This window comes from Cornus florida, unplaced genomic scaffold (assembly GCF_030987335.1).
Source record: "Cornus florida cultivar Cherokee Brave unplaced genomic scaffold, ASM3098733v1 CherokeeBrave_3.0.0_Hap2_Chr03, whole genome shotgun sequence".
Classification (NCBI taxonomy): Eukaryota; Viridiplantae; Streptophyta; class Magnoliopsida; order Cornales; family Cornaceae; genus Cornus; species Cornus florida.
Window position 1 is genome coordinate 71446354 of NW_026775573.1, and position 23681 is coordinate 71470034.

The window sequence follows — 23681 nt, forward strand, 5'->3', positions numbered from 1 at the left end:
CGCGAGGTTGGAACACTCCATACTGGACTAACAAATCATACAATTAGCTGGAGCACAAAAAATTCCACGTGTTTAATTTAAAAAACGAAATAATTCTATGCCAAGTCAAGTGTGGGATCCACAGAGCAGCCACGAGTCCCACGTTATATTCATGTTTTTAGTAGCACAGTCCGCAGTGTTATTCCTATTTTTAGGGAAAAAGAAGCAAAAATGATGTCCTTGTTGGTAATTACACAAATCGGATCGTGTGGCCAGCAACTAAATCAATCCCAGCAAGCAAAATGCCAAAACGGCGCAAAAACGAGGATCACGAGCTCGGCATTGGATAAAATACGGACTCACCCAAGTGTTCAGCTCTCTGAGTCGAGGAGTCCCAAGTTCTTCAACACGTATTCATTCCACTAGCGTGCGCACCCACCTCGTCCATGGCGATCTCTCTGCAATTCTGCCGTATCGCAACCCGCTCCGACCTCTCCTGGCCGGATGTCAAGGTGTTCCACCGGAAGCCTGTCTCCATCCGCTGCACCGCCGGCGAATCTCCTTCCCCTTCTTCGTCTGCCACCGTTGATTCCAATTTCGACGCCAAGGTGTTTCGGAAGAACTTGACCAGGAGTGACAACTATAATCGCCGAGGTTTTGGACATAAAGAGGAGACTCTTGAGCTCATGAATCGCGAGTACACCAGTAAGATCTTCAATTCTAGGGATTTTGTTCCTTGAGCTTAATATTCTGTTTGGTTGGGGAGAAAATGGTGGATGATAAGATAAGTAAAACTCTTTGGTGGACTTCTTTCCGTTTCTCAGCTGCTTAATAACTAAAGAGTCCAATTTTATTTTTTTCAAGAAAACATTTGTTCTTTAATTTTTTCTGCACTTTTCTCATAGCCCGACTGTTTGGTTTCCTAGAAATTTAAGGAAAGGAAAATTGAAAGAAAAAAAAAAAAATACTAAGGTTAATATGATACTCCTATATTATTCTACTGTTTGACTTTCAAAGAATAATTAATAAAAAAAAACCAAAACCTTGAAAAAATAAAAGGGTCAGCTTAAGGCAATCAAATACTCAAATTGCTGTACTAGACTTTAATTTAACATTGGAAGAAGTATAAGGATTCAATTTATTCCTCTCTTTTCCTCTGGTTATTCTGCAACCAAATTAAGATTTTATTTCTTCTGTCTATTTATCTATTTGTTATTATTATTATTATTTTTTTTTTTTGAATTTCTTCAATATGGAATTTAATAAAAGTTTAATTTGATGTCCTTCCTCAATTGCATGCAAGGTTTTGTTCAAACTTGTGTTTTACATATAAGTGATGATTCAGATGTCTCCGAGTTATGGTTTGTGCACTTATCTTTGTTTAAAATTTTTCAGGTGACATCATAAAAACTTTGAAGGAGAATGGGAATGAGTATACTTGGGGAAATGTTACAGTAAAACTTGCAGAATCATATGGTTTCTGCTGGGGTGTCGAGCGTGCTGTCCAGATAGCTTATGAAGCAAGAAAACAATTTCCAGAGGAGAAAATTTGGATTACAAATGAAATTATTCACAATCCAACTGTTAATAAGGTTTATAAAGCGCACACCCTAATTTCTAAAAAAAAGTTGTTGAATTTTTTTTTTTTTTAAATGTTTTTGGCCAGTGCCGCTATTTAGTTAGTAATGGATACTAAGGAGAAGCAAAGCTGAAATTTGATTTCGCATGCAACTCGATTTAGTGTGCTTGCTTTTCTTGATAATGATCTTTCTTTTACACCTATCAGAATAAAGTAAGTAAAAAGATGCTAGTTTGCCTTACTAGTATTGGTTTGCATATGCAAGTTTTGGGATCACTCTGCTTGTTATTGATTAAAAATGATTTGCTATCCATTAGTGTGGTCCTGTGGCACTTCTCTTTTGTAGTTAGAGATTTTAAATCTGCATGAATGTGCATATTTCTTCACTGAAATCATCTACAAGCATGCTTGTTAGGTTTTGCTTATGTTCTGTTACCTGCTGAGAATGGCTTATAATAGTATTCTATGTTCTTAATCTTGTTTTCTCTATCCAATATTTTAAAAGACTTGTTGAAATTATGTTCCTCTACTCTTTAGTTTCCTATTGACTTGTGACCTACTAAGCACAGGCACGCCTAAAAGGTCAAAGTGTTCATGTCGGAGATGGACACTCGTCACACACTACTCGACTCATGTCCGACATGCCAAAACACATGTCTGGATATTTTTTTTTCTTTTTGGATACATTGCGGACACACACGGACATGCCAGACACACCACAAACATGCCATGGAAACCTGTGTTTGATTAAATGGAGATTTTAAAAATTTCGAGAAAAAGATTGGTTAAAATATAAAGTTTATGGAATTCCTTGAAAATTTTCAATAATTTAGAGGTCAAAACATAAAAAATAAGATGTTTTTTTTATATGAAAGTTCTCAAGCAGTTCTATTTACCTGATCTTTTTATACTTATTACTTGTTTAGAATTGTAAAAGATTACAAAAAGAATGGCAAGATTTAGACTTATTATAAAAGATTAGAAAGAGAATGGTAAGAATCGTGCTTTTTGTAACCAAGCTCTGAACTAGCTACCACCAATTATTGAAGCTTGACTGTTTCGAGCCTTTGTCTTATTCTTTACTAAATCCTCTTTTTCTTATGTTTTTGTTTTTTTGTTTTTGTTTATTTATTTGTTTATTCTCTTTTCTTCTTTCTTCTTATCGCAAATCCCTTTCTTCCCCTATAGCTTCTCTTTTTTATTATTAGCAAAGCACAAAATTTTTTTCTCAATAAAACCTTAATTCTCCTTATTTATTATTTTTTTTCTTTAAATAATTCTTTCTCTCCTAATAGAATTAGCTTTCCTTTTTCTTCAAGAAACACTAATTTTGGCAAGGATTTAGAAATTCCACTTCAGCCAATTCTCTCTCTCTCTCTGTTTTCATTTATTATTATGATTATTATTATTATTTTATTTTCTTATTTTTTCTTAGTTGGTACTCACACACACATGCCTCCATTGGGGTTTGAACCCTTGACCTCTCTTTGGGAAGTAAGAGCCTGATACCGCTAGGCCACTGGCCCGTTGGTATTTCTTTCATTCTTTACACAACTGCAATTCTTTGTTTAGTTATGGATTATGTTACAACTAATTTTATAAAGGGTCTTAGTCCAGTCTCTCTTCTTTTTTCTTTTTAAATTAGAGAATTTTTGCTGTAGTTTCATTAGTTATTGTGATCAGGGGTTTTTTATTCTTAATTTGGTGAACAGTGATATTAGTCTTATTATATATGATCACATATATAAAAAAATATATTTATTTTTTGTTGTGTCGGTGTTTTAATTTCTTAGGATTTGCCATGCCATATGTAGCATGTATCTTTATCTGCAGATGCATGCATAATGTGGTTATTTTAGATTAGTTGGTTTTTAAAATTATTATTATATTTTAAGGGGGTATTTGCTTGGTGCTATGGTAAAAACTTGAACTGAAAAGTGTGAAACTGCAGATACAAGTGAATAGCTACTTTGTGCAAAATAATGTCAAAGGTTAGGTTCATCTTTAGTCTTCCCTCCCTGTATCCTGTGAACATCTACTGAATAATGCACTTTTTCATGTACTTTAGTATTATACTTCTGTATGATTTATGTGTTCATTGTCATTAGGCACTACCTTGTGAAATTGTGTTCTGTAGCGTTGTACAAGATCGCGAATCTGGTTCTCAAATAATGGGAATATTTAAAATCTTAATCATATCGTTACAGTTTTGGGAATATTAAAGTTTTAATCATATCGTTACAGTTTTGGTGATCTTTTGTAAAGTTCTTATTATGTTTGCTCCAATCAATTTTAGAATTTAGGATTTTTTCAGAGTTTTCTTATTCCCTTCGAGGGGCCATTGCTTAATGCAATGATAAAAGTTCGGACCAATGACCTTAGGATGCAGGCTCATATATGATATTTTGCGTAAAATAATACCAAAAGTTGAATCTGTGTCCAATTTTCCCTTCACAGAAAGTAAGTGGACCAACACTTGGTAATGTACTTTTTGTTATTCCATTTAAGTGCTGACCAAGAGTATTATGCTGAAATTCGGACTTAGCGTAGAAAGTTCGTGAAAACAATATTCTTAATAAGAAGCAATGGCCTCTGTGCAAACAGTGTTATGCATTAACCTGTTCTACTCTCCCGCACCTTGCATTGGCTGGAACATTTCTCTTTAATGACCATCTAACACCAGTGAAGCTTTCGTACTTGATCATGGAGAATGTGGAATTGTTTGACTTGGTTAACATTCCTGGTAACATTTTATTACATTCGGTAGTATTTGGATGGACAATTAAATAAGCCATCGCTATATGGTGTAAGTCATTCCCTTTCTATTCAATAACTAATTATGCCAATTAGTAAATGATTTGATCTTGTCTGCAGCGATTGGAGGAGATGGAAGTTAAGGATATCCCTGTCCAGGAGGGGAAGAAAGAATTTGACGTAGTTAAGAAGGGTGATGTTGTGATATTGCCTGCTTTTGGAGCTGCAGTGGAAGAGATGATGGTTTTGAGTGACAAAAATGTCCAAATAGTTGATACAACTTGCCCGTGGGTGTCTAAGGTAGAGGGAGAGAGAGAGAAAGTGAACTGCTGCTAAGCTGATTTCCTTGCATGTAATTCTTTCATTATTGAGACCATATATTTATAATTTCTTTGAAGGTTTGGAATACTGTTGAAAAGCACAAGAAGGGAGAATATACTTCAGTCATTCATGGCAAATATTCTCACGAGGAGACCATCGCTACTGCCTCTTTTGCCGGAAAATATGTCATTGTGAAGAACAAGGCAGAGGTATGTATAATTTGGATGCTTCTTTTTTCTTTTGACCTATCTCTACATTTCAAAAAAGGGTTAATTTCACCTAGACCCCCTGAGGTTGGTGCATATTTCACCTAGATGGAGATTTGGTTTTTAGCGACCACTTAGACCCCAATTAGTGGCTTAAAATTTCACTTACACCCCAAATGTCAATTTTTGGTATTAAATGACTATGTGACCCTTTGACCTCGTGTTGACTATTTTTTGTGACTAAACTGCCCCCAACACACATTTCCTCTTCTTCCACCTCTCAGACAATCATCCCAATTAACCCACACCATCTTCTGTTGGGGAAATGAGGCTAGAGTGTAGATTGGCAAAGTGAGACCTCTCTGATATTTGTGAAGAGAGAGAGAGAGAGAGAATGATTCACATATAGAGAGAGAGAGTGATTCACATATATATAGAGAGAGGAGCCCAATAAATAGAACAGGGGAGTCGAATATAGGTCGGCGGTTGAGAAGGTTGGGAGATCGGTTTGGCCGTGGATGACTAGCGGCAGCTTAGATGACAGCGACGGCGTGCTCGGGCGATGGCTGTGGATGAACTGTAGTTGTGCACGTTTGAGTCTGACCGGCGAGGATGAGGGAGCTTGGCGATGGACGGGATGATTGAATCGGCAGCCGGCGAATGGGATGGACTCTCGGCGGTCAGCTATGAGATCAAAGCAGCTAGGATGAGGGAGCTTGGCGATGGACGGGATGACTGAATCTCAAGCTCGCCGCCGCCATCATCCGAAGCCACAAAGCTCGCTATAATCTAGATGGACCCTGAGCTTGGGTTTTCTGCAACGCGAGAACTTCTCGACGGAGATAATCAAGAACATATCGCTGGAAGACCTCTAGCCGACGGTCAAGATCTGCATCGACAGTCACCAATCGCCGTCGATCGCGGTAAAGAGGACCTCCAACACGCCGTGACTTCTCTCCTCAAGAAGATGTCGATCAGCGCCTGTGGCGCAATTCCAGCGACGGTGTGCTGAGCTTGTCTTTGCCATGGTTTGAGTCCGATTCTGGTTCGGATTCGTCTCCAGCAGGGTTTGTTGAGTCTTGCAGGTCTCGATGGCAGCCATCGTTGCCGAGTTTGGGTTTGATTTGCAGGCGGTGGATTGTTGAATTTTTATTTATTTATTTTTTCTTCTTGTGGATTGTTAATTACATGCTCCGATTTTGTGAATTGGGGCGTTGATTGTGGGATTGTGATTGGGTGTAAGATTTGGTTTGTTTGATTGATTACAGAGGTGGTGGTTTGTGGGTGTTTTATACATTTTTTGAGGTGGTGTGTTAGTGGCTGAAGGGGGTGGGTGGGAGGACCGCAGACGCAGACGAGAGAGATGAAAGAGGGGCATTTATGTCATTTAAAATTAAAGATATTTTGTAGTATTAAAATTTTGAGGGTAAAAATATCCATTCGCATGTGTTTGAGGCCAAAAATCAAATTGGGGTCTAAGTGGTTGCTAAAAACCAAATCTCCATCTAGGTGAAATATGCGCCAACCTCAGGGGGTCTAGGTGAAATTTACCCTTCAAAAAAAGGTATACTGCACCAAAGAGGGAAGCCAGTATTTATTATCATAAAATTTTGAAGATATGAATTGTTTTTCATCCAGGCAACGTATGTGTGCGATTACGTTCTTGGGGGTGAACTTGATGGATCTAGCTCAACCAAAGAAGCTTTTCTAGAGGTGCAGTTTGTGTAGTTTTATCTGTCTTAATTTTGAAGTGTTTAAGTGTTATACTAATTTTATGGTGACAATCTTTTGATTGGTTGCAGAAATTCAAATTTGCAATTTCTAAGGGTTTTGATCCAGACAGTGACTTGGTAAAAGTTGGTATTGCAAATCAAACTACGATGCTCAAGGGAGAAACTGAAGAGATTGGTTGGTTGCATTTTAAACTATTTTTTTCCATCGGTTGTCAACAAATGCAAGTTGTGATTCTCTTTTTTACTTCTATTTTTTCACAGGGAAATTATTAGAGAGGACCATGATGCGTAAATATGGTGTGGAAAATGTCAATGAGCACTTCATAAGTTTTAACACAATATGTGATGCTACTCAAGTAATTTTTTCTACTCTAGTCTATTTATTTAGCCAATTTTCATGGCAAATATTTGTTTGTGATATGTTTTTGAGAAAGTATGTCATACTTGTGTCTGTTTCTATTTATCATTTTATACTTAAATATTTTTTCTTCCTTTTTGTTTGTCTTTATTTTGACATTGAAGATCTGTTTTATTAGCCCCAAATTGCCATCAGGCTCTAGTTGAAGACTCCTAGGAACTAGGAGCAAACACCCCCATTATTGGAGATTTGATCATTTATCCATACTTCGATTTTTTGGCACTGTTAATGTAAACTGTCCTTGTTAAGCATGTATGCATATTGCATGAGGATCATTATAACTGCTTGCAAGGGCATCAATAGCTACCTTTCAATGTTTGAATGAGCCCTGGCTATTTGCTCTTATAATGTTGCCCCTCATGCAAAAAATGCTTGTTTCTTAAAAGTTACACCCAGTTCTTTAATTTTAGCAAATTACCTATGTTTATATATTTATTTGTTTATTTTTTGAGTTTGTCAAGTTTGCAAATTATAATTGTCCTGATAAAAAGTACACATGTAAACGGCATGTGTTCATTGAAATAGGGTAGGCTCTGACTCTGAATATCTGGATTGGGTGTTTTTTGGTCAGGTCAAATATGGGTTAGTCTTAAGCCCAACCTGCCAACACATATGTTAAAAAGGTTTTAAAAAACACCATGCTTTAAAAGTTTTGAACTCAGAAAATGGGAATGCGATTAAAATTAGTCTACATGTACTTGATTATACTTAGAAAATTATAGGTAGGTTAAATTCGACTCAATTGAGTTAGCAATACCTGTTTAACTTGCACAGCTTTGATGGTGTGGTATTAGATTTTGTTGGCATTAAGCAACAGCATGACATCCTATGGGTTTTAGGCCAAGTGAATGAGTTTGTGTCGAGTCTTTGAAAATGTTGCAGTATGATCAGGTTAGGTAAAGCTGAATCTGTTCAAAACCATGTTGGTTTTGGTCAGGCTTACATGAATACCGTTTGGATCTATTTAGTTTGTGGGTATAGTTATAAATTGGTAATGAATTGGCCTATAGGTGTAAGCAGATAATTGACTCGTATCAGCAGACCCAATATTCTGAGGACTAGGAAGGTTCTTTTCAAGTTGAATTGTCACCTCAAGATCTGATTGGCTAATTAAACCCTGCTAGATTAACAATAAAGCAATACTGAGGCATATTGTATGATGGGGTGCGAGCTGAGAGCCAGAGAGTAATTGTAGCCCTGCATGTGTATCATGTTGAGTGGATCATACAAAAATTTGACATGATATGTATTTTCAATCATTAAATTTCAATCCAATGAATTTGATGGTGCCCTAATTTTGATTTCTTTTTGAAACCTGTACATAAAATGACCTATAGATTTGCTATGCTAGCATTAAAAAAGATTGGGAGTCACCAGAGAAGATCATATTGCATAGATCCATGCTGGATGGCTGTTGTCTTGCAGAATATTTTGTTTATGACTTGTGGATTAATTGACTGCCGAATGGGTATGAGTTAGTTTTAAGTTTGTTGATTAATTAATTGCTGAAAGAAATGCCACCTTTATTGACCAGTCTTTCTGAGTCTTCTGTTTGCGATGGAATTGAACCAAACACTTGATTGTTGCAATGGGCCTCAAGTAAATAGAATATCTCTGTTTTTTTTTTTCTTCGGATGAATATATAGAATATCCCCTTGATGAGGCTTTTTACAATATATGTTAAACTTTTGGTGGGAACAGAATTCATACTTTTCAAAGTGACCTATTTGTGAAATGTCCAGAATTCAAAAGGAAATTCGGACAACAACTGTTCTTTTTTTTCCTGCTTTGGTTGGGTTCTTGCTTCACTTCGCCGACCCATGTACACACTCAAAACCCAATTAGAAATTAGCTGAAAATGAAAGTTGCCTTACTGGACTGGTCATTATTATGCTTCAGTCTTGATGAATCTTGTCTCATAAGATGATCATTTTTTCCTTCAGGAGCGTCAAGATGCCATGTATAAGCTGGTGGAAGATAAACTGGATCTTATGTTAGTGGTTGGGGGGTGGAACTCGAGCAACACCTCCCACTTACAAGAGATTGCAGAGGCCCGTGGAATTCCATCATATTGGATCGACAGTGAAAAAAGAATTGGTCCTGGAAACAGAATAAGTTATAAGTTGAATGTAGGTTTAAGTAGATAATTCTTATTTTGAAGCCCATTATTTGTTCCCAACTCTGTTTATTATTATTATTATTCATTTATGTTTGATTTGTCTTGTTGTGACAGCATGGTGAGCTGGTTGAGAAAGAAAACTTTCTACCAGAGGGTCCAATTACAATAGGTGTGACCTCTGGTGCCTCTACCCCTGATAAGGTAAGTTCTAACAAACATGATTTTTCTATAGATAGGGGTGTGATTGTCCTCATTTTTCCGTTACCCGCCTTGCCCTGTTACTAGAACTTGAAATAGGGGTAAGCATATCCAAGCATGTTCGGTAAACCACATAAACATTCTGTAACGGCCCTCACCCCACCAGACATAATAGTGTTTGCTTTTGGCTCCCCGGACAACTTCCCAATAGGTCACCTATCCTGGTACTTCTCCAGGTTAAGCGCGCTTAACTCCGGAGTTCTGATAAATTCACGGCCATCATGGCTTTAAAATGCGTTGTGTAATAAAAGGGTGACGAACCTACATATAACACTTCACTCTTCCACGCACCCAGGCGATGTGGGAATTGAGCACAAGTAGCTCGCACTAGAGCCTTGCCTCTCACAGGCCTGCTCCGACCTAGCGAGCCTCGCACATTCAATGCAACCTGGGTTAACTCACAGTTATTATATTATTTATTAGTTTGGGATTTTAGTGCCATTGACGTAAGAATTGATTATTAATTTGTGTCTGGATTTGACCAGGTTGTTGAAGATGCCCTAGTTAGGGTGTTTGACATCAAGCGTGAGGAAGCCCTGCAACTGGCATAATTTTTAGATCTGCATTTTAAGTTTTGAGAGTTGCTGCTTTATTTCTTCAGCTATGTCAATGAAGAATTAAAAATCAATGTCTCTTGTACCACACAATGTAACAATACAAATATATAGATTGTTATACGTATAAAGTTCATGTTTCTGTAGCTCTGGATCATCCCCTTTTTATGGCTAATGATTGGTGAATAACCTAGGAAAGAAGGGAACGTCTCTCACTACTAGATATTTTTATGTCTCCTATGATTTGAATGAAGAGGCCAACAAAAGTAAATGCATCAATTGTTACTATAGTATGGGAAAATTGTAGTTTCACTTTGAAGCTCAGGTTTGTATATAGACTGCAATCATAGAGTCAATGTATATATTGTTCGTATTATACATATGATATATTTATCTGCACCATCTACCTTGCAACTCCAAGAGTTCTCGGAATCAAGATCTCTCTATGTCCTAACCGATTGGTGGCATTTACTTGATGGAAATATATTATATATTTTTTTTAAAAAATTAAATTTTAGGACGTTACAAGTGGTTGATTTGAGAGGGGTCAAATGTGATAAATATGATTGGTGTTTGAATTCGAAAGGTTACTTTTAGAAAAGACGATCATTCTGTAATGTTAGCATGAACCGACGGTGCAGATTCTATCTTTCCAAAACATTCCTTTATTTACCTAGTCAACTGTCCAAATATTTTCACGATTTTTTTTTTTGCTTCTTGTTTTAATATCAATTTTCTGTTAGGTTTTTTAAATAAATAATAGATGTTTTTAAAACTTCTTAATGTTATATGTGAAAAGATATGATCGACACGTGTCTATTGGCTAAGGGTGTCCTTTTATTTCAGATTTTTTTTTTTTTTTTTGTTTAATACCTCTATTCATTCAACCAAAATATTATATGTATTTGAGTGTGTGTATATATATATATATATATTTGACTTTATGGGCAACATAACAATGGATTTGGTGATCGTCACTTGTGAACCTATGAAGGACATTGGAGTTATATTAAGAAGCTTTTCTTAGTCGTCACAATTAGCACGTAGGGACGTGCGTATGGAGGACATTAGAGTTGTATTATGGAGCCTTTCATAGTCGTCAGGCCGTCTAGGCTTTAGGACAACGCAATATTGTGTGCCTCCATTAAACAGGCTATAAGTTTCTTACTCTCTCTGTTACTTTAATATGAGTTTTTTCGACCATTTACTTTTATATATTGTTTTATTTATTACATTGTGAATATATAAGTGTTTTAATAAAAGTGCATTTTGATATAATCACGTGAATAGACCCAAAATTGAAATTATATAAAAATATCCAAAATTTCTAGCAATCTAAAGCCTTTTATCTCTCAGTAGATCATGTGTTTATTGTTTCTTTAAATATTTTCCTGTGCAGTTCTCTATCTAATGTTTGTCCTAGATAAGTCTGCTATTAATTTTATTGTCATATTATATAAGGGCAGTTTAGTTCCTTTATTTATTTATTTATTTTTTTTACTTTTTTTTTTCTTTTCTTTAACACTTGAAGTGTATGGCGTGTTCAAAATGTTAAGAAGAAAAGAATGTAAAAACTCTAATTAAATTTGTGTTAGACTTTAATCACAAATAATCATAAAACCCTAAATCTTAGAACTTCAATTAATTTCACATTCTTATAACGCATAAATAAATATAGTTAGATATACATACCTCTATTCATGATATCAAACCTTGTTGAGATTAAATCTAACGTCCAGATCCTTTAACTAAGAACCAATCTGCAACTCTGATCAACAGGTAAAGGCAGAAACTGGTTTCTCTCTCTTGGCCTTTTGCACACAATAACCTTTTACGTGTTGTCTCAATAATCGTACATAATTGATGGAGTATATGCACTTTTATAAAGGCAGAGAGAGGACCAGTTTTCCTTTTAAAAACATAATTCTACTTTCCATCAAAGTAAGGAATTAGAAGGAAAACACTTCTCCAATAAGTAAATACCAAAAAAGGTAATTATAAGTTGACCAAGAATAATTAATTGATATCTATTTACTTAACCACCAAGTAATATGTCATATGTCCAAATCATGTGGGTCACAATTAAATAAATAATCTTACATTTTCCCACTTGGCACATATATAACTTCTGTAGTGGTTTAGTAAAATAGTCATTAGTGTGTACCATAAATCAAATTAAGATATTAATATGGTCATCATATATACCATGGTAAACAAATTACCAATGTGAGTCATGGCGGTTGTATGTCACTAAACGACACAGTCCCTTCCATGTACCACAACACTAGCAACCCATTTAACATAGTCTATGAGTGAAAAGCATCAATAAAGGTCTAGCAATAATGTCTTTTCTAAGACTATTCCTGTTTTCATCATTTAAAGTAATACATGCATGTACAAACATAAATTAACAGGAAATATCAGAAACACATTTTAATGAGCTCAAAATGTCAAATATATATAAGCATTGTTAAGCAATCCACAACAAAAATAATAATTAACTTTGATTACATTCAAGACCCATTCTTTCAACATGCCCTGTGAATGTCTTGGGTGGTAATCCTTTTGTCAATGGATTTGCAACCATAAGCTGTGTGCTTATATTTTCAAAAGACACTCGTTGTTTCTGAACTTCTTCTTTAACGGTAAGATATTTCAGCTCCATATGCTTAACGCTATTGGAATACTTATCGTTTTTAGTAAAGAAGACAGCTGCGGTGTTATCACAATAAATTTTCAGCGGTCTGGAAATTGAATCCATAACACCAAATCCTGAAATAAAGTTCCGCAACCACAAACCACGATTTGTAGCCTCAAAGCATGCTACAAATTCAACCTCCATAGTTGATGAAGCAATAATAGACTGTTTTGCGCTTTTCCATGATATTGCCTGTAATGTTTGTGCCTTTATATATATATGCCTGTGTGTGCGGTGTGTATTAAAAGAAAAGAAAAAAAAAAAAAAAAAAAGAGAAAAAGAGAGGTGGGACCCACGTCCCTTTTAAATGAATTAAGAGACCAAGTTAGTCTCTGTTCTTTTTTTCTCTCTTTCTCCCGACTGCTGCTCTCGGCTCCTTCTCTTTTCCTTTTTTCTTTTTTTTTTTCATTTCAAGCTTTAACCCTTGATTACTCTCTCAATCCTTGCCGGATTTAGGTGCCGTTTGAGGCAAAACGACGAGTGTGACGAGCTCTACGTTCTAGTACCAGCAATTCCAGTTTTGCTACCTTCCTTGGAGCTAGAATTTGAGGACCCATTTTCTAGGGTTTTGGTGCAATCTTGAGGTAGGGGCATCTTAATTCACTCTCTTCTTGTTCCATTGTGAGTTATGCTCTTTTGTTGTGCTAGACATGCTAAATTTGAGAATTAATTGCTTCAATGAGGTGTAAGTGATGTTTAGAAAAAATTCATGTCTTAGGGATATGACTTGTCTATGTGAAAAGCATGTATAGATGATGGCTTTGTGGTGTTTTTTGTGAATTACACCTCTTTTATGTGCTAACATGCTTTACTTAGGGATTAATTGTGTTAATGATTATTTTAATGTTGTCTAGAGAAATGTATGTTTATGCACATGTGATGTATTATGTGAAAAGCTTGCCTATGTGTTGAGTTTATGTCCACCATGTGTAAACTTGCTGAAAGTGATGTATGAGACCATGCTTAATTGTATTGTGCCAAAATTTCACATTGTCATGATATTGAGATTATATGTACATTCTTGGACATGTCATTGGGATGCATGAAATGGGAGAATTTGTCTTGAAATGAAAATGAGGAATTTTTGGGAGATGATAGTTTTTTTGAAATGGTTTTGATAAACCCGGTCGCTGCGGGGTTACCAACGGGCCGGAGGTTAATATAGCCTAGAGGGGACTAGGGAGTCGCCCTAGTGTGGTTGAGCTAGCTGGGCCCCATAATGACGCCGCGGGGTTACCAAGGGTCAGGGACACTAGCCAATCCTCCTCTCGTGTTGCGGCGGGGTTACCAAAGGGCGGGCTGTATTAACGTTTGAAAGTGATGGTTTTGAGAATGAGAATGGGGAGTGTCATTGACATGCATTGCATTGTTTATACTTGGAATTGACTTGTATGTTGTATTTGATCCCCTACGTTGTATGATCCCTATCTCCCATTGGCCTATGCTTTGCTTGAATTCACAAGGACACAAGATTTGTGTCTTAAGTGTCACCTACTGAGCATATAGCTCACCCTACTATTTATACATTTTTTTCAGGTCTTGGAAAAGAACCGGTGGACGACAACCCACCTCAAGCTTGAGCGATACTAGAAGCTCACTTTTGTGTCTTTTGTATATCTCCCATTATTTTTGCAAAGCACTAAAAGTGTGAAGGTGTATATGTATATTTTGCAAAAACTTTGTCATGTAATGTAATTAAGGTATTTGATGATATTTTGGATGTGAATTTGATAACATGTAAACCTTATTGATAAATGGGGAGAGTAATACTAGTTTGAAGTATTATTGAGGTCATTTGATTGTATATCATCATCTACTATTGCCGTGAATTCGGAATTTGAGCCATAACGGGTTAAAAATGCAATTAAACAGGTTGTGATAGGCCTATTTTTAGGGGAGGTTATGCCGAATTTTTTGTAAAATTCTTGGCATCAGCTAGGGTCGTTACAAAATTTGGTATCAGAGCAAAGGTTCAAAAACCTTTAGGACGACGGGTAGAGGCCTACATAGAGTCGCATGGAATGTTGTTTGTGTTGCTTACTTGACTACTTGCTACGTGGTATCTTATTTAAATGAGCATGCTTAACTGCCTATGTGCTTACTTGCTTACTTGTTTATGTTAAAATGTTTCTTGCATAGTCTTGCATGCTAAGTGTTGTACGGTATTAATTCTTGTTAAGTCGTCCACAGTGGACCTTAGTGTCATGTTTCTGAATCGTTTTCTCGTTTTATAGCACGATGTCACGGCGTGAGGAACCTAGAGGCCCTAGGCCAACAAGGGGCGATGTTGGTGAAAGCTCTAGCTCCAATTCGGCGGAGCCAGTTGATGAAAACATGCTTCTTATGGACTTGATTCCCCCAAGAGCTATTCCCCCAAGAAGAGAGAATGTTGAAACACTCGCACCCGTAGAAGTGGGTGAAGGTTCTGTGGCACTAGAGTTGAATCAATTGTTGCAAAATGCCGTGAGAGCAACTATTGTTGCTCAGCCACAGTTGGTACCACAACCTACAGTTCGAGTTGAGGAGACTCCAGCTCAAAAGCGTCTCAAGATCATTAAGGGGTTTTCTCAGTTGATGCCAGTAATGTTTGAGGGCAGTGCGGATCCAATGGTAGCCGACAACTACATGGATCAAGTCGAAACTCAGTTGACCTCAATGGATGTGACAGAGGATCACTTGAAGATCATCCTAGCAACTTACAAGTTTGCTATGGATGCCAAGGTTTGGTGGAAGTCGATCACCAACCAGTACAAGATTGAAGAGTTGAGCTGGGACAGGTTCAAGGAACTGTTCTATGAAAATTACTTTCCACTTTCTAAAAGATGGGAGTTACAAGACCAGTTTCATAATCTTATTCAAGGGAACATGTCAGTGGCGGAGTATGAGAACAAGTTCACCTCACTCTCCCGTTTTGCTCTAGAAGTGGTGAGAGATGAAGCTAACAAGACTCGGACGTTTGTCTCGGGTCTTAATGATCGAATGAGGCCGTTGATCACGGCACAGTTTATTAAGGTTTACTCTGAAGCAGTGGAAAGGGCTTTGATGCTGGAGGCTGACAATAGAGAGAAGGATGCAAGAAGAGAGCAATTGAAGCAAAAGAGGGGTGCAGGGCCATCCTCAGAGGGACCTTCTTGGAAAAGGAATAGGGGCAGTCCATCTCAGTTTCAGGGGCAACAGTCTACAAGATCTGCTCCTACCACTCCTATGCTAGCTGGATCTGACAGGAGTGCAGTTGTTTGTTATCAGTGTCAGCAGCCCAGACATTACAAGTCCAGTTGTCCGATGAGATCGTCTTCAGTTTCGTCAGCTCCGAAGGCTTGTTATGGGTGTGGCCAGCAGGGTCACTTGATTTGTGATTGTCCGAGTCAGAGAGCAGGCACCATTAGTGGTAGAGGGTCATAGCAGAGGCCGTCACAATCGGCTACAGTTCAGTCAGGTTTCAGACCACCACCACCACAGCCTACTATGTCTTCACAGGGTTCACGATCAGTTAGGAGGGATACTCCTACTATGTCAGTGCAGCAGTCAGGTGTTCAGGTTGGCAGTCCTCAGGCACAGGTACCACAGGGACGTGTTTTTGCACTGGCACAGACCGATGCATCTTCTGGACCGTCAGTTCTTCGAGGTATATTTCCAGTGTTTGGTTGTTGGGTCCGTGTTTTGTTTGACTCTAGTGTATCTCATTCTTTCATTTCATCATCATTTGCACTTGCATCGGGGTTAGAGGTTAGTTTCATGGATCGGGCGTTATGTGTTGATACGCTAGTTGGGATTTCAGTGTCATTGAGCCGAGTTGTGTGGGATTGCTCCATTGTGATAGCCGGGCGGACCTTTGTGTTTGACCTTATCCTCCTGGAGATGACTAGCTTTGATGTCATTCTTGGGATGGATTGGTTGGCCTTCTTTCATGCCACGATCGATTGTTTCAAAGGGAGAATTACAATTTGCACTCCTGAGGGAGACTGTTTCTTTTTCGTGGGAGATCGGAGTGATTCCCACATTTCATCGTTTTATGGAGTTCGTGTGGACGAAGTCATGATGATTATTTCTTAGCTAGCCTTTTAGCTGAAGAAGATGATGTCGTGGGAGAAGTTTATCCGGCGATTGTTTGTGACTTCTTGGATGTTTTTCCAGAGGATTTGACAGAGTTGCCTCCACACCGAGAAGTGGAGTTCACTATTGATTTGATGCATGGTACTGCACCGATTTCTATGGCACCGTATCGTATGGCACCAGTTGAATTGGAAGAATTGAAGAGGCAGCTTGATGATTTGAGGATGAAAGGTTTCATCCGACCGAGTGTGTCACCGTGGGGCGCACCGGTCTTGTTTGCTAAGAAGAAAGATGGTTCGTTGAGGTTTTGCATTGATTATCGGAAGTTGAATCATGCCACCATCAAGAACAAGTATCCTTTGCCAAGGATAGATGATTTATTTGATCAGTTGAGGGGAGCCAGTTGCTTCTCGAAGATTGACTTGAGGTCTGGCTATTATCAGTTGCGGGTTAGGGATGATGATATCCCGAAGACAGCATTCCGTACACGGTATGCACACTATGAGTTCCTTGTTATGCCTTTTGGCTTGACTAATGCGCTAGCGGCATTCATGGACTTGATAAACCGCGTCTTTCACGATTACTTGGACCAGTTTGTGGTAGTTTTCGTGGATGACATTCTTGTGTACTCACGGACTCGGGAAGATCACGAGGTCCATTTGAGTATTGTTTTACAGATTTTGCGGGAACACGGATTGTATGCCAAATACGAGAAATGTGAGTTTTGGCTACAGGAGGTGAAGTTTTTGGGGCATGTTGTTTCAGAAGGTGGAGTATTAGTTGATCCATCAAAGGTTGAAGCAGTTTTGACTTAGGAGCGACCCAAGAATGTGTTTGAGATCCGCAGTTTTCTTGGTTTAGCGGGTTACTATCGGAGATTTGTGAAGGATTTCTCCCGTTTGGCAGCTCCTATGACCCGTTTGACCCGGAAAGGGGTCAAGTTTGTCTGGAATGAGGCCTGTGATTCATCTTTTCAGGAGTTGAAGACGAGATTGACTACAACTCCAGTGTTGGTGATAACTGAGCGAGGCTTGGGTTATGTGATCTATTGTGATGCTTCACGTGACGGGTTGGGATGTGTGTTGATGCAGGATGGTAGAGTAGTGGCTTATGGGTCTTGACAGTTGAAGACTCATGAGCTTAACTACCCTACTCATGATCTGGAGTTAGCGGCAGTTGTGTTTGCCTTGAAGTGTTGGAGACATTATTTGTATGGTGAGAGATTCGAGGTATACTCGGATCATAAAAGTCTCAAGTACCTTTTTTCCCAAAAGGACTTGAACAACAGACAGAGACGATGGGTTGAGTACTTGGAAGATTACAACTTTGATTTGCAGTATCATCCGGGCAAGGCAAATGTTGTAGCTGATGCCTTAAGCCAAAAATCTCGTGGAACTTTGGCCAGTTTAGCTATTCAGAAGTGGAAGATGCTTAAAGATCTGGCAGAGATAGGATTACAGTGTTTTGATGATGATGGTTACAGTGAGTTGGCATTCTTATTTAGTCTTGTGGCTTAGCCTACTCTTGTTGTACGAGTGATTGAGTCACAGAGACAGGACCCGGACTTAGATGCCATCCACGCTTTGATCTCTAGTGGTGAGACAGTGAAAGATTGGGCCTTGCATGCAGACGGGGGTCTACGGTTCAGGGGTTGGTTTGTTGGTGGTTCCCACAGTATGTCGTGAGGATGTCCTACGGGAGTTTCACACTTCCCGTTTTGCAGTTCATCCAGGTGGTACTAAAATGTATCACAATTTGAGACGTCAGTATTGGTGAAGCGGGATGAAGAATGATGTTGCACAGTTTGTGGCTAGATGCCTTACCTGTCAGCAGGTGAAGGCCGAGCATCAGAGGCCAGCAGGTTTGTTGCAACCATTACCCAATGGAAATGGGAGCATATTGCTATGGATTTTGTGACAGGTTTTCCAAGGTCAAGGAGGGGCAATGAGGCCGTATGGGCCATCATTGACAGATTGACCAAGACGGCTCACTTTTTGCCTATTAAGGCAACAGATGATGCAGAGAAGCTTGGTGTTCTTTATGTGAAGGAGATTGTAAGGTTGCATGGAGTTCCAGTAACCATTGTTTCAGATAGGGATGCTAAGTTCACTTCAAAGTTCTGGGAAGGACTTCAAGCAGCGTTTGGTTCAACGTTGCATCTTAGTACGACATTCCATCCACAGACAGACGGTCAGTCGGAGCGTACTATCCAAATTTTGGAGGATATGCTTCGGGCATGTGTGCTTGATTTGGGAGGTAGTTGGGAGGATCACCTTCCACTTATTGAGTTTGCCTACAACAACAGTTATCAGGCGAGCATCCAAATGGCTCCATTTGAGGCGTTGTATGGTAGAACTTGTAGGTCTCCTGTTTGTTGGACTGAGGTAGGTGAGACAGCCGCCTTAGGACCAGACATTGTACTCGAGACTACTGAGAAGATTAAGTTGATAAGACAGAGGTTACTTACAGCTCAGAGCCGACAGAAGAGCTATGCGGATAAGCGGAGACGACCGTTATCCTTTGAGGTGGGAGACCACGTTTTTCTACGGAAGGGATTGATGAGATTCGGGAAAAGTGGCAAGTTGTCGCCACGATTTATTGGACCGTTTGAGATTTTGGACCGAGTAGGAGAGGTTGCCTACAGGCTTGCTTTGCCACCACAGTTGGATAGGGTCCACAATATTTTCCATGTATCGATGTTACGGAAGCACGAACCGGATCCATCTCACATTTTGAGTTGGGTAGATGTGGATATTGATGAGGATGTTTCCTACGAGGAAGGACCAGATCAGATCCTTGACACTCAGCAGAGGGTGTTGAGGAACAAGACGATACCAATGGTGAAAGTCCTTTTGAGACACCACGGAGTCGAGGAAGCTACTTGGGAGCTTGAACAGGAGGTTCGCTCCAAGTATCCAGAGTTGTTTTCTTCCTCAGGTATGTCTTGATTTCGGGGACGAAATCTTTTAAAGTATGGGAGAGTGTAATGTTTGTGCCTTTATATATATATGCCTGTGTGTGCGGTGTGTATTAAAAGAAAAAAAAAAAAAAAAAGAGAAAAAGAAATTAGAAAAAGAGAGGTGGGACCCATGTCCCTTTTAAATGAATTAAGAGACCAAGTTAGTCTATGTTCTTTTTCTCTCTCTTTCTCCCGACTGCTGCTATCGGCTCCTTCTCTTTTCCTTTTTTCTTTTTTTTTTTTCACTTCAAGCTTTAACCCTTGATTACTCTCTCAATCCTTGCTGGATTTAGGTGCCGTTTGAGGCAAAACGACGAATGTGACGAGCTCTACGTTCTAGTACCAGCAATTCCAGTTTTGCTACCTTCCTTGGAGTAAGAATTTGAGGACCCATTTTCTAGGGTTTTGGTGCAATCATGAGGTAGGGGCATCTTAATCCACTCTCTTCTTGTTCCATTGTGAGTTATGCTCTTTTGTTGTGCTAGACATGCTAAATTTGAGAATTAATTGCTTCAATGAGGTGTAAGTGATGTTTAGAAAAAATTCATGTCTTAGGGTTATGACTTGTCTATGTGAAAAGCATGTATAGATGATGGCTTTATGGTGTTTTTTGTGAATTACACCTCTTTTATGTGCTAACATGCCTTACTTGGGGATTAATTGTGTTAATGATTATTTTAATGTTGTCTAGAGAAATGTATGTTTATGCACATGTGATGTATTATGTGAAAAGCTTGCCTATGTGTTGAGTTTATGTCCACCATGTGTAAACTTGCTGAAAGTGATGTATGAGACCATACTTAATTGTATTGTGCCAAAATTTCACATTGTCATGATATTGAGATTATATCTACATTCTTGGACATGTCATTGGGATGCATGAAATGGGAGAATTTGTCTTGAAATGAAAATGAGGAATTTTTGGGAGATGATAGTTTTTTTGAAATGGTTTTGATAAACCCGGTCGCTGTGGGGTTACCAACGGGCCGGAGGTTAATATAGCCTAGAGGGGACTAGGGAGTCGCCCTAGTGTGGTTGAGCTAGCTGGGCCCCATAATGACGCCGCGGGGTTACCAAGGGTCAGGGACACTAGCCAATCCTCCTCTCGTGTTGCGGCGGGGTTACCAAAGGGCGAGCTGTATTAACGTTTGAAAGTGATGGTTTTGAGAATGAAAATGGGGAGTGTCATTGACATGCATTGCATTTCATTTCATTGCATTGCATTCTTTATACTTGGAATTGACTTGTATGTTGTATTTGATCCCCTACGTTGTATGATCCCTATCTCCCATTGGCCTATGCTTTGCTTGAATTCACAAGGACACAAGATTTGTGTCTTAAGTGTCACCTACTGAGCATATAGCTCACCCTACTATTTATACATTTTTTTTCAGGTCTTGGAAAAGAACCGGTGGACGACAACCCACCTCAAGCTTGAGCGATACTAGAAGCTCACTTTTGTGTCTTTTGTATATCTCCCATTATTTTTGCAAAGCACTAAAGTGTGAAGGTGTATATGTATATTTTGTAAAAACTTTGTCATGTAATGTAATTAAGGTATTTGATGATATTTTGGATGTGAATTTGATAACATGTAAACCTTATTGATAAATGGGGAGAGTAATACTAGTTTGAAGTATTATTGAGGTCATTTGATTGTGTATCATCATCTACTATTGCCGTGAATTCGGAATTTGAGCCATGACATGTTAAAAATGCAATTAAACAGGTTGTGATAGACCTATTTTTAGGGGAGGTTATGCCGAATTTTTTATAAAATTCTTGGCATCAGCTAGGGTCGTTACATTGCCCCTCCAGCTAAAAGGAACAAATAACCAAAAGTGGATCTTCTACTATCCACACATCCAGCAAAATCTGAGTCTGAGTAACCAATAACCTCTAACTCACCAGTCTTTCTAAATGTGAGCATATAATGCTTTGTTCCTTGTAAGTATCTCATAACTTTCTTTGTAGCTTTCCAGTGATGCATTCCTGGATTGCTTTGGTATCTGCCTAACATTCCAATATCTGAACGAGTGCAAACCTGTGCATATATCAAACTTCCTACAATAGATGCATAAGGAATATTTTGCATTTCTTTTCGTTCTAATTCATTCTTTGGGCATTACATCAAACTAAATTTATCCCCTTTATGTATTGGAACAATACTAGCTGAACAATGTTCCATACCAAATCTCTCTAGAATTCTCTCAATATATGTTTTCTGAGACAATCCTAACAATCCACGTGACCTATTACGGAATATTTCTATTCCTATCACGTAGGATGCCTCATCCATATCTTTTATCTCAAAATTCTTAGAGAGATAATTTTTAGTTTCATGCAATAAACCAAGATCACTACTAGCAAGCAAAATATCATCAACATATAGAATCAGAAATATAAACTTGCTCCCACTAACCTTCTGGTATATACACCGATCAACAGTATTTTCATTAAAACCAAAAGAAGTAATAATATCATTAAACTTAATATACCATTGTCGGGAAGCTTGTTTAAGTCCATATATTGACTTCTTAAGTTTACAGACCATGCGTTCTTTACCCACTAATCTGAAGCCTTCAGGTTGATCCATATATACTTCTTCCTCTAAATTCCCATTTAGAAAAGCTGTTTTCACATCCATTTGATGTAACTCTAAATCATAATGAGCTACAAGCGCCATGATAATTCTAAAGGAATCCTTCTTAGATACAGAAGAGAAGGTTTCTTTATAATCAATGCCTCCTATCTAAGTGAAGCCCTTGGCTGCAAGTCTGGCTTTATATCGTTCAATATTGCCATTAGAGTCGCGTTTGGTCTTAAAGACCCATTTACACCCGACTTGTTTAAATCCTTCAGGCAATTCAACGAGTTCCCAAACTTTATTTTGTTCCATTGACTTCAACTCCTCGTTCATGGCATTAATCCAATTAGTAGAATTATTACTATTAATAGCTTGTGAATATGTAACCCGATCCTTACATATCCCTATATCAAAATCAGATTCATGTAGATATACCACATAATCATCCGCAATAGCAGGTCTCGTTTCTTTTTGAGACCGTCTTAATGTTATTCCTTGTGGTTCTTCAATAACTTCATTGGTGATAGTTTCATTATGGAGTTGTTGATCATTTAATTGTTCTTCGTTGTTATGCAGTTCAACAACTGGAGAAACAATTATTTCTTTAGAAGTTGTGGGTAAAGGGATTTGTACCCTAACTTCTTGAATGATCACATTCTCATTTTTATCACTCCCATTGATTTCACCATCCTCAATGAATCTGGCATTACCGGTTTCAACAATTCTTGTACTATGTGTAGGACAGTAAAACCTATACCCTTTGGATTTTTCTGGGTAACCAATAAAATACCCACTAACTGTTCTAAAATCTAATTTCTTTTCATGTGGATTATAAATCCTAACTTCCGCTGGGTAACTCCAAACATGCAGGTGCCTTAAACTAGGTTTCCTTCCTGTCCACAGTTCGAATGGAGTTTTTGAAACTGCCTTACTAGGAACCCTGTTTAATATATACATAGCAGTTCTAAGAGCATACATCCACAATGATATGGGTAATGAGGAATTACTTAACATACTCCTAACCATTTCCATAAGAGTACGATTACGCCTTTCAGATACACCATTCTGCTGTGGCGTACCTGGCATAGTGTATTGAGCACAAATGCCACGCTTTTCAAGGAATTTAGCAAACGGTCCAGGGCATTGACCCGTTTCATCATACTTTCTATAATATTCACCACTTCTATCTGATCTTACTATTTTCACACTTTTATCTAGTTGTCTTTCAACCTCATTTATGTATACTTCAAGAGTATTCACTGCTTGAGATTTTTCATGCAACAAATAGATATATCCATAACGTGAAAAATCATCTATAAAGGTGATAAAATATTTTTCTCCACCAAAAGATGGAACATCAAAAGGTCCACAAATGTCTGTATGAATAATTTCAAGAAGCTCTATACTTCTTGTGGCGCCCTTCTTTGTGTGTTTGGTTTGTTTACCTTTAATACAATCTACAC

General features: G+C 38.2%; 2 protein-coding genes across 2 annotated transcripts; one reads left to right on the top strand and one right to left on the bottom strand.

The window, feature by feature from the left end:
* Positions 1 to 316: 316 nt before the first annotated feature.
* LOC132300753 (4-hydroxy-3-methylbut-2-enyl diphosphate reductase, chloroplastic) lies at positions 317 to 10067 on the top strand. Its single transcript, XM_059797974.1, has 10 exons — positions 317 to 684; positions 1375 to 1571; positions 4433 to 4612; positions 4711 to 4842; positions 6478 to 6552; positions 6642 to 6747; positions 6834 to 6928; positions 8934 to 9119; positions 9224 to 9310; positions 9853 to 10067. The coding sequence occupies exons 1-10, from the start codon at positions 426 to 428 to the stop codon at positions 9916 to 9918; spliced, it is 1383 nt and encodes a 460-aa protein (XP_059653957.1). The 5' UTR covers positions 317 to 425; the 3' UTR covers positions 9919 to 10067.
* Positions 10068 to 21432: 11365 nt separating this feature from the next.
* LOC132301728 (secreted RxLR effector protein 161-like) lies at positions 21433 to 22317 on the bottom strand. Its single transcript, XM_059798957.1, has 2 exons — positions 22183 to 22317; positions 21433 to 21675 (listed from the first exon to the last, which is right to left on the bottom strand). The coding sequence occupies exons 1-2, from the start codon at positions 22315 to 22317 to the stop codon at positions 21433 to 21435; spliced, it is 378 nt and encodes a 125-aa protein (XP_059654940.1).
* Positions 22318 to 23681: the final 1364 nt, after the last annotated feature.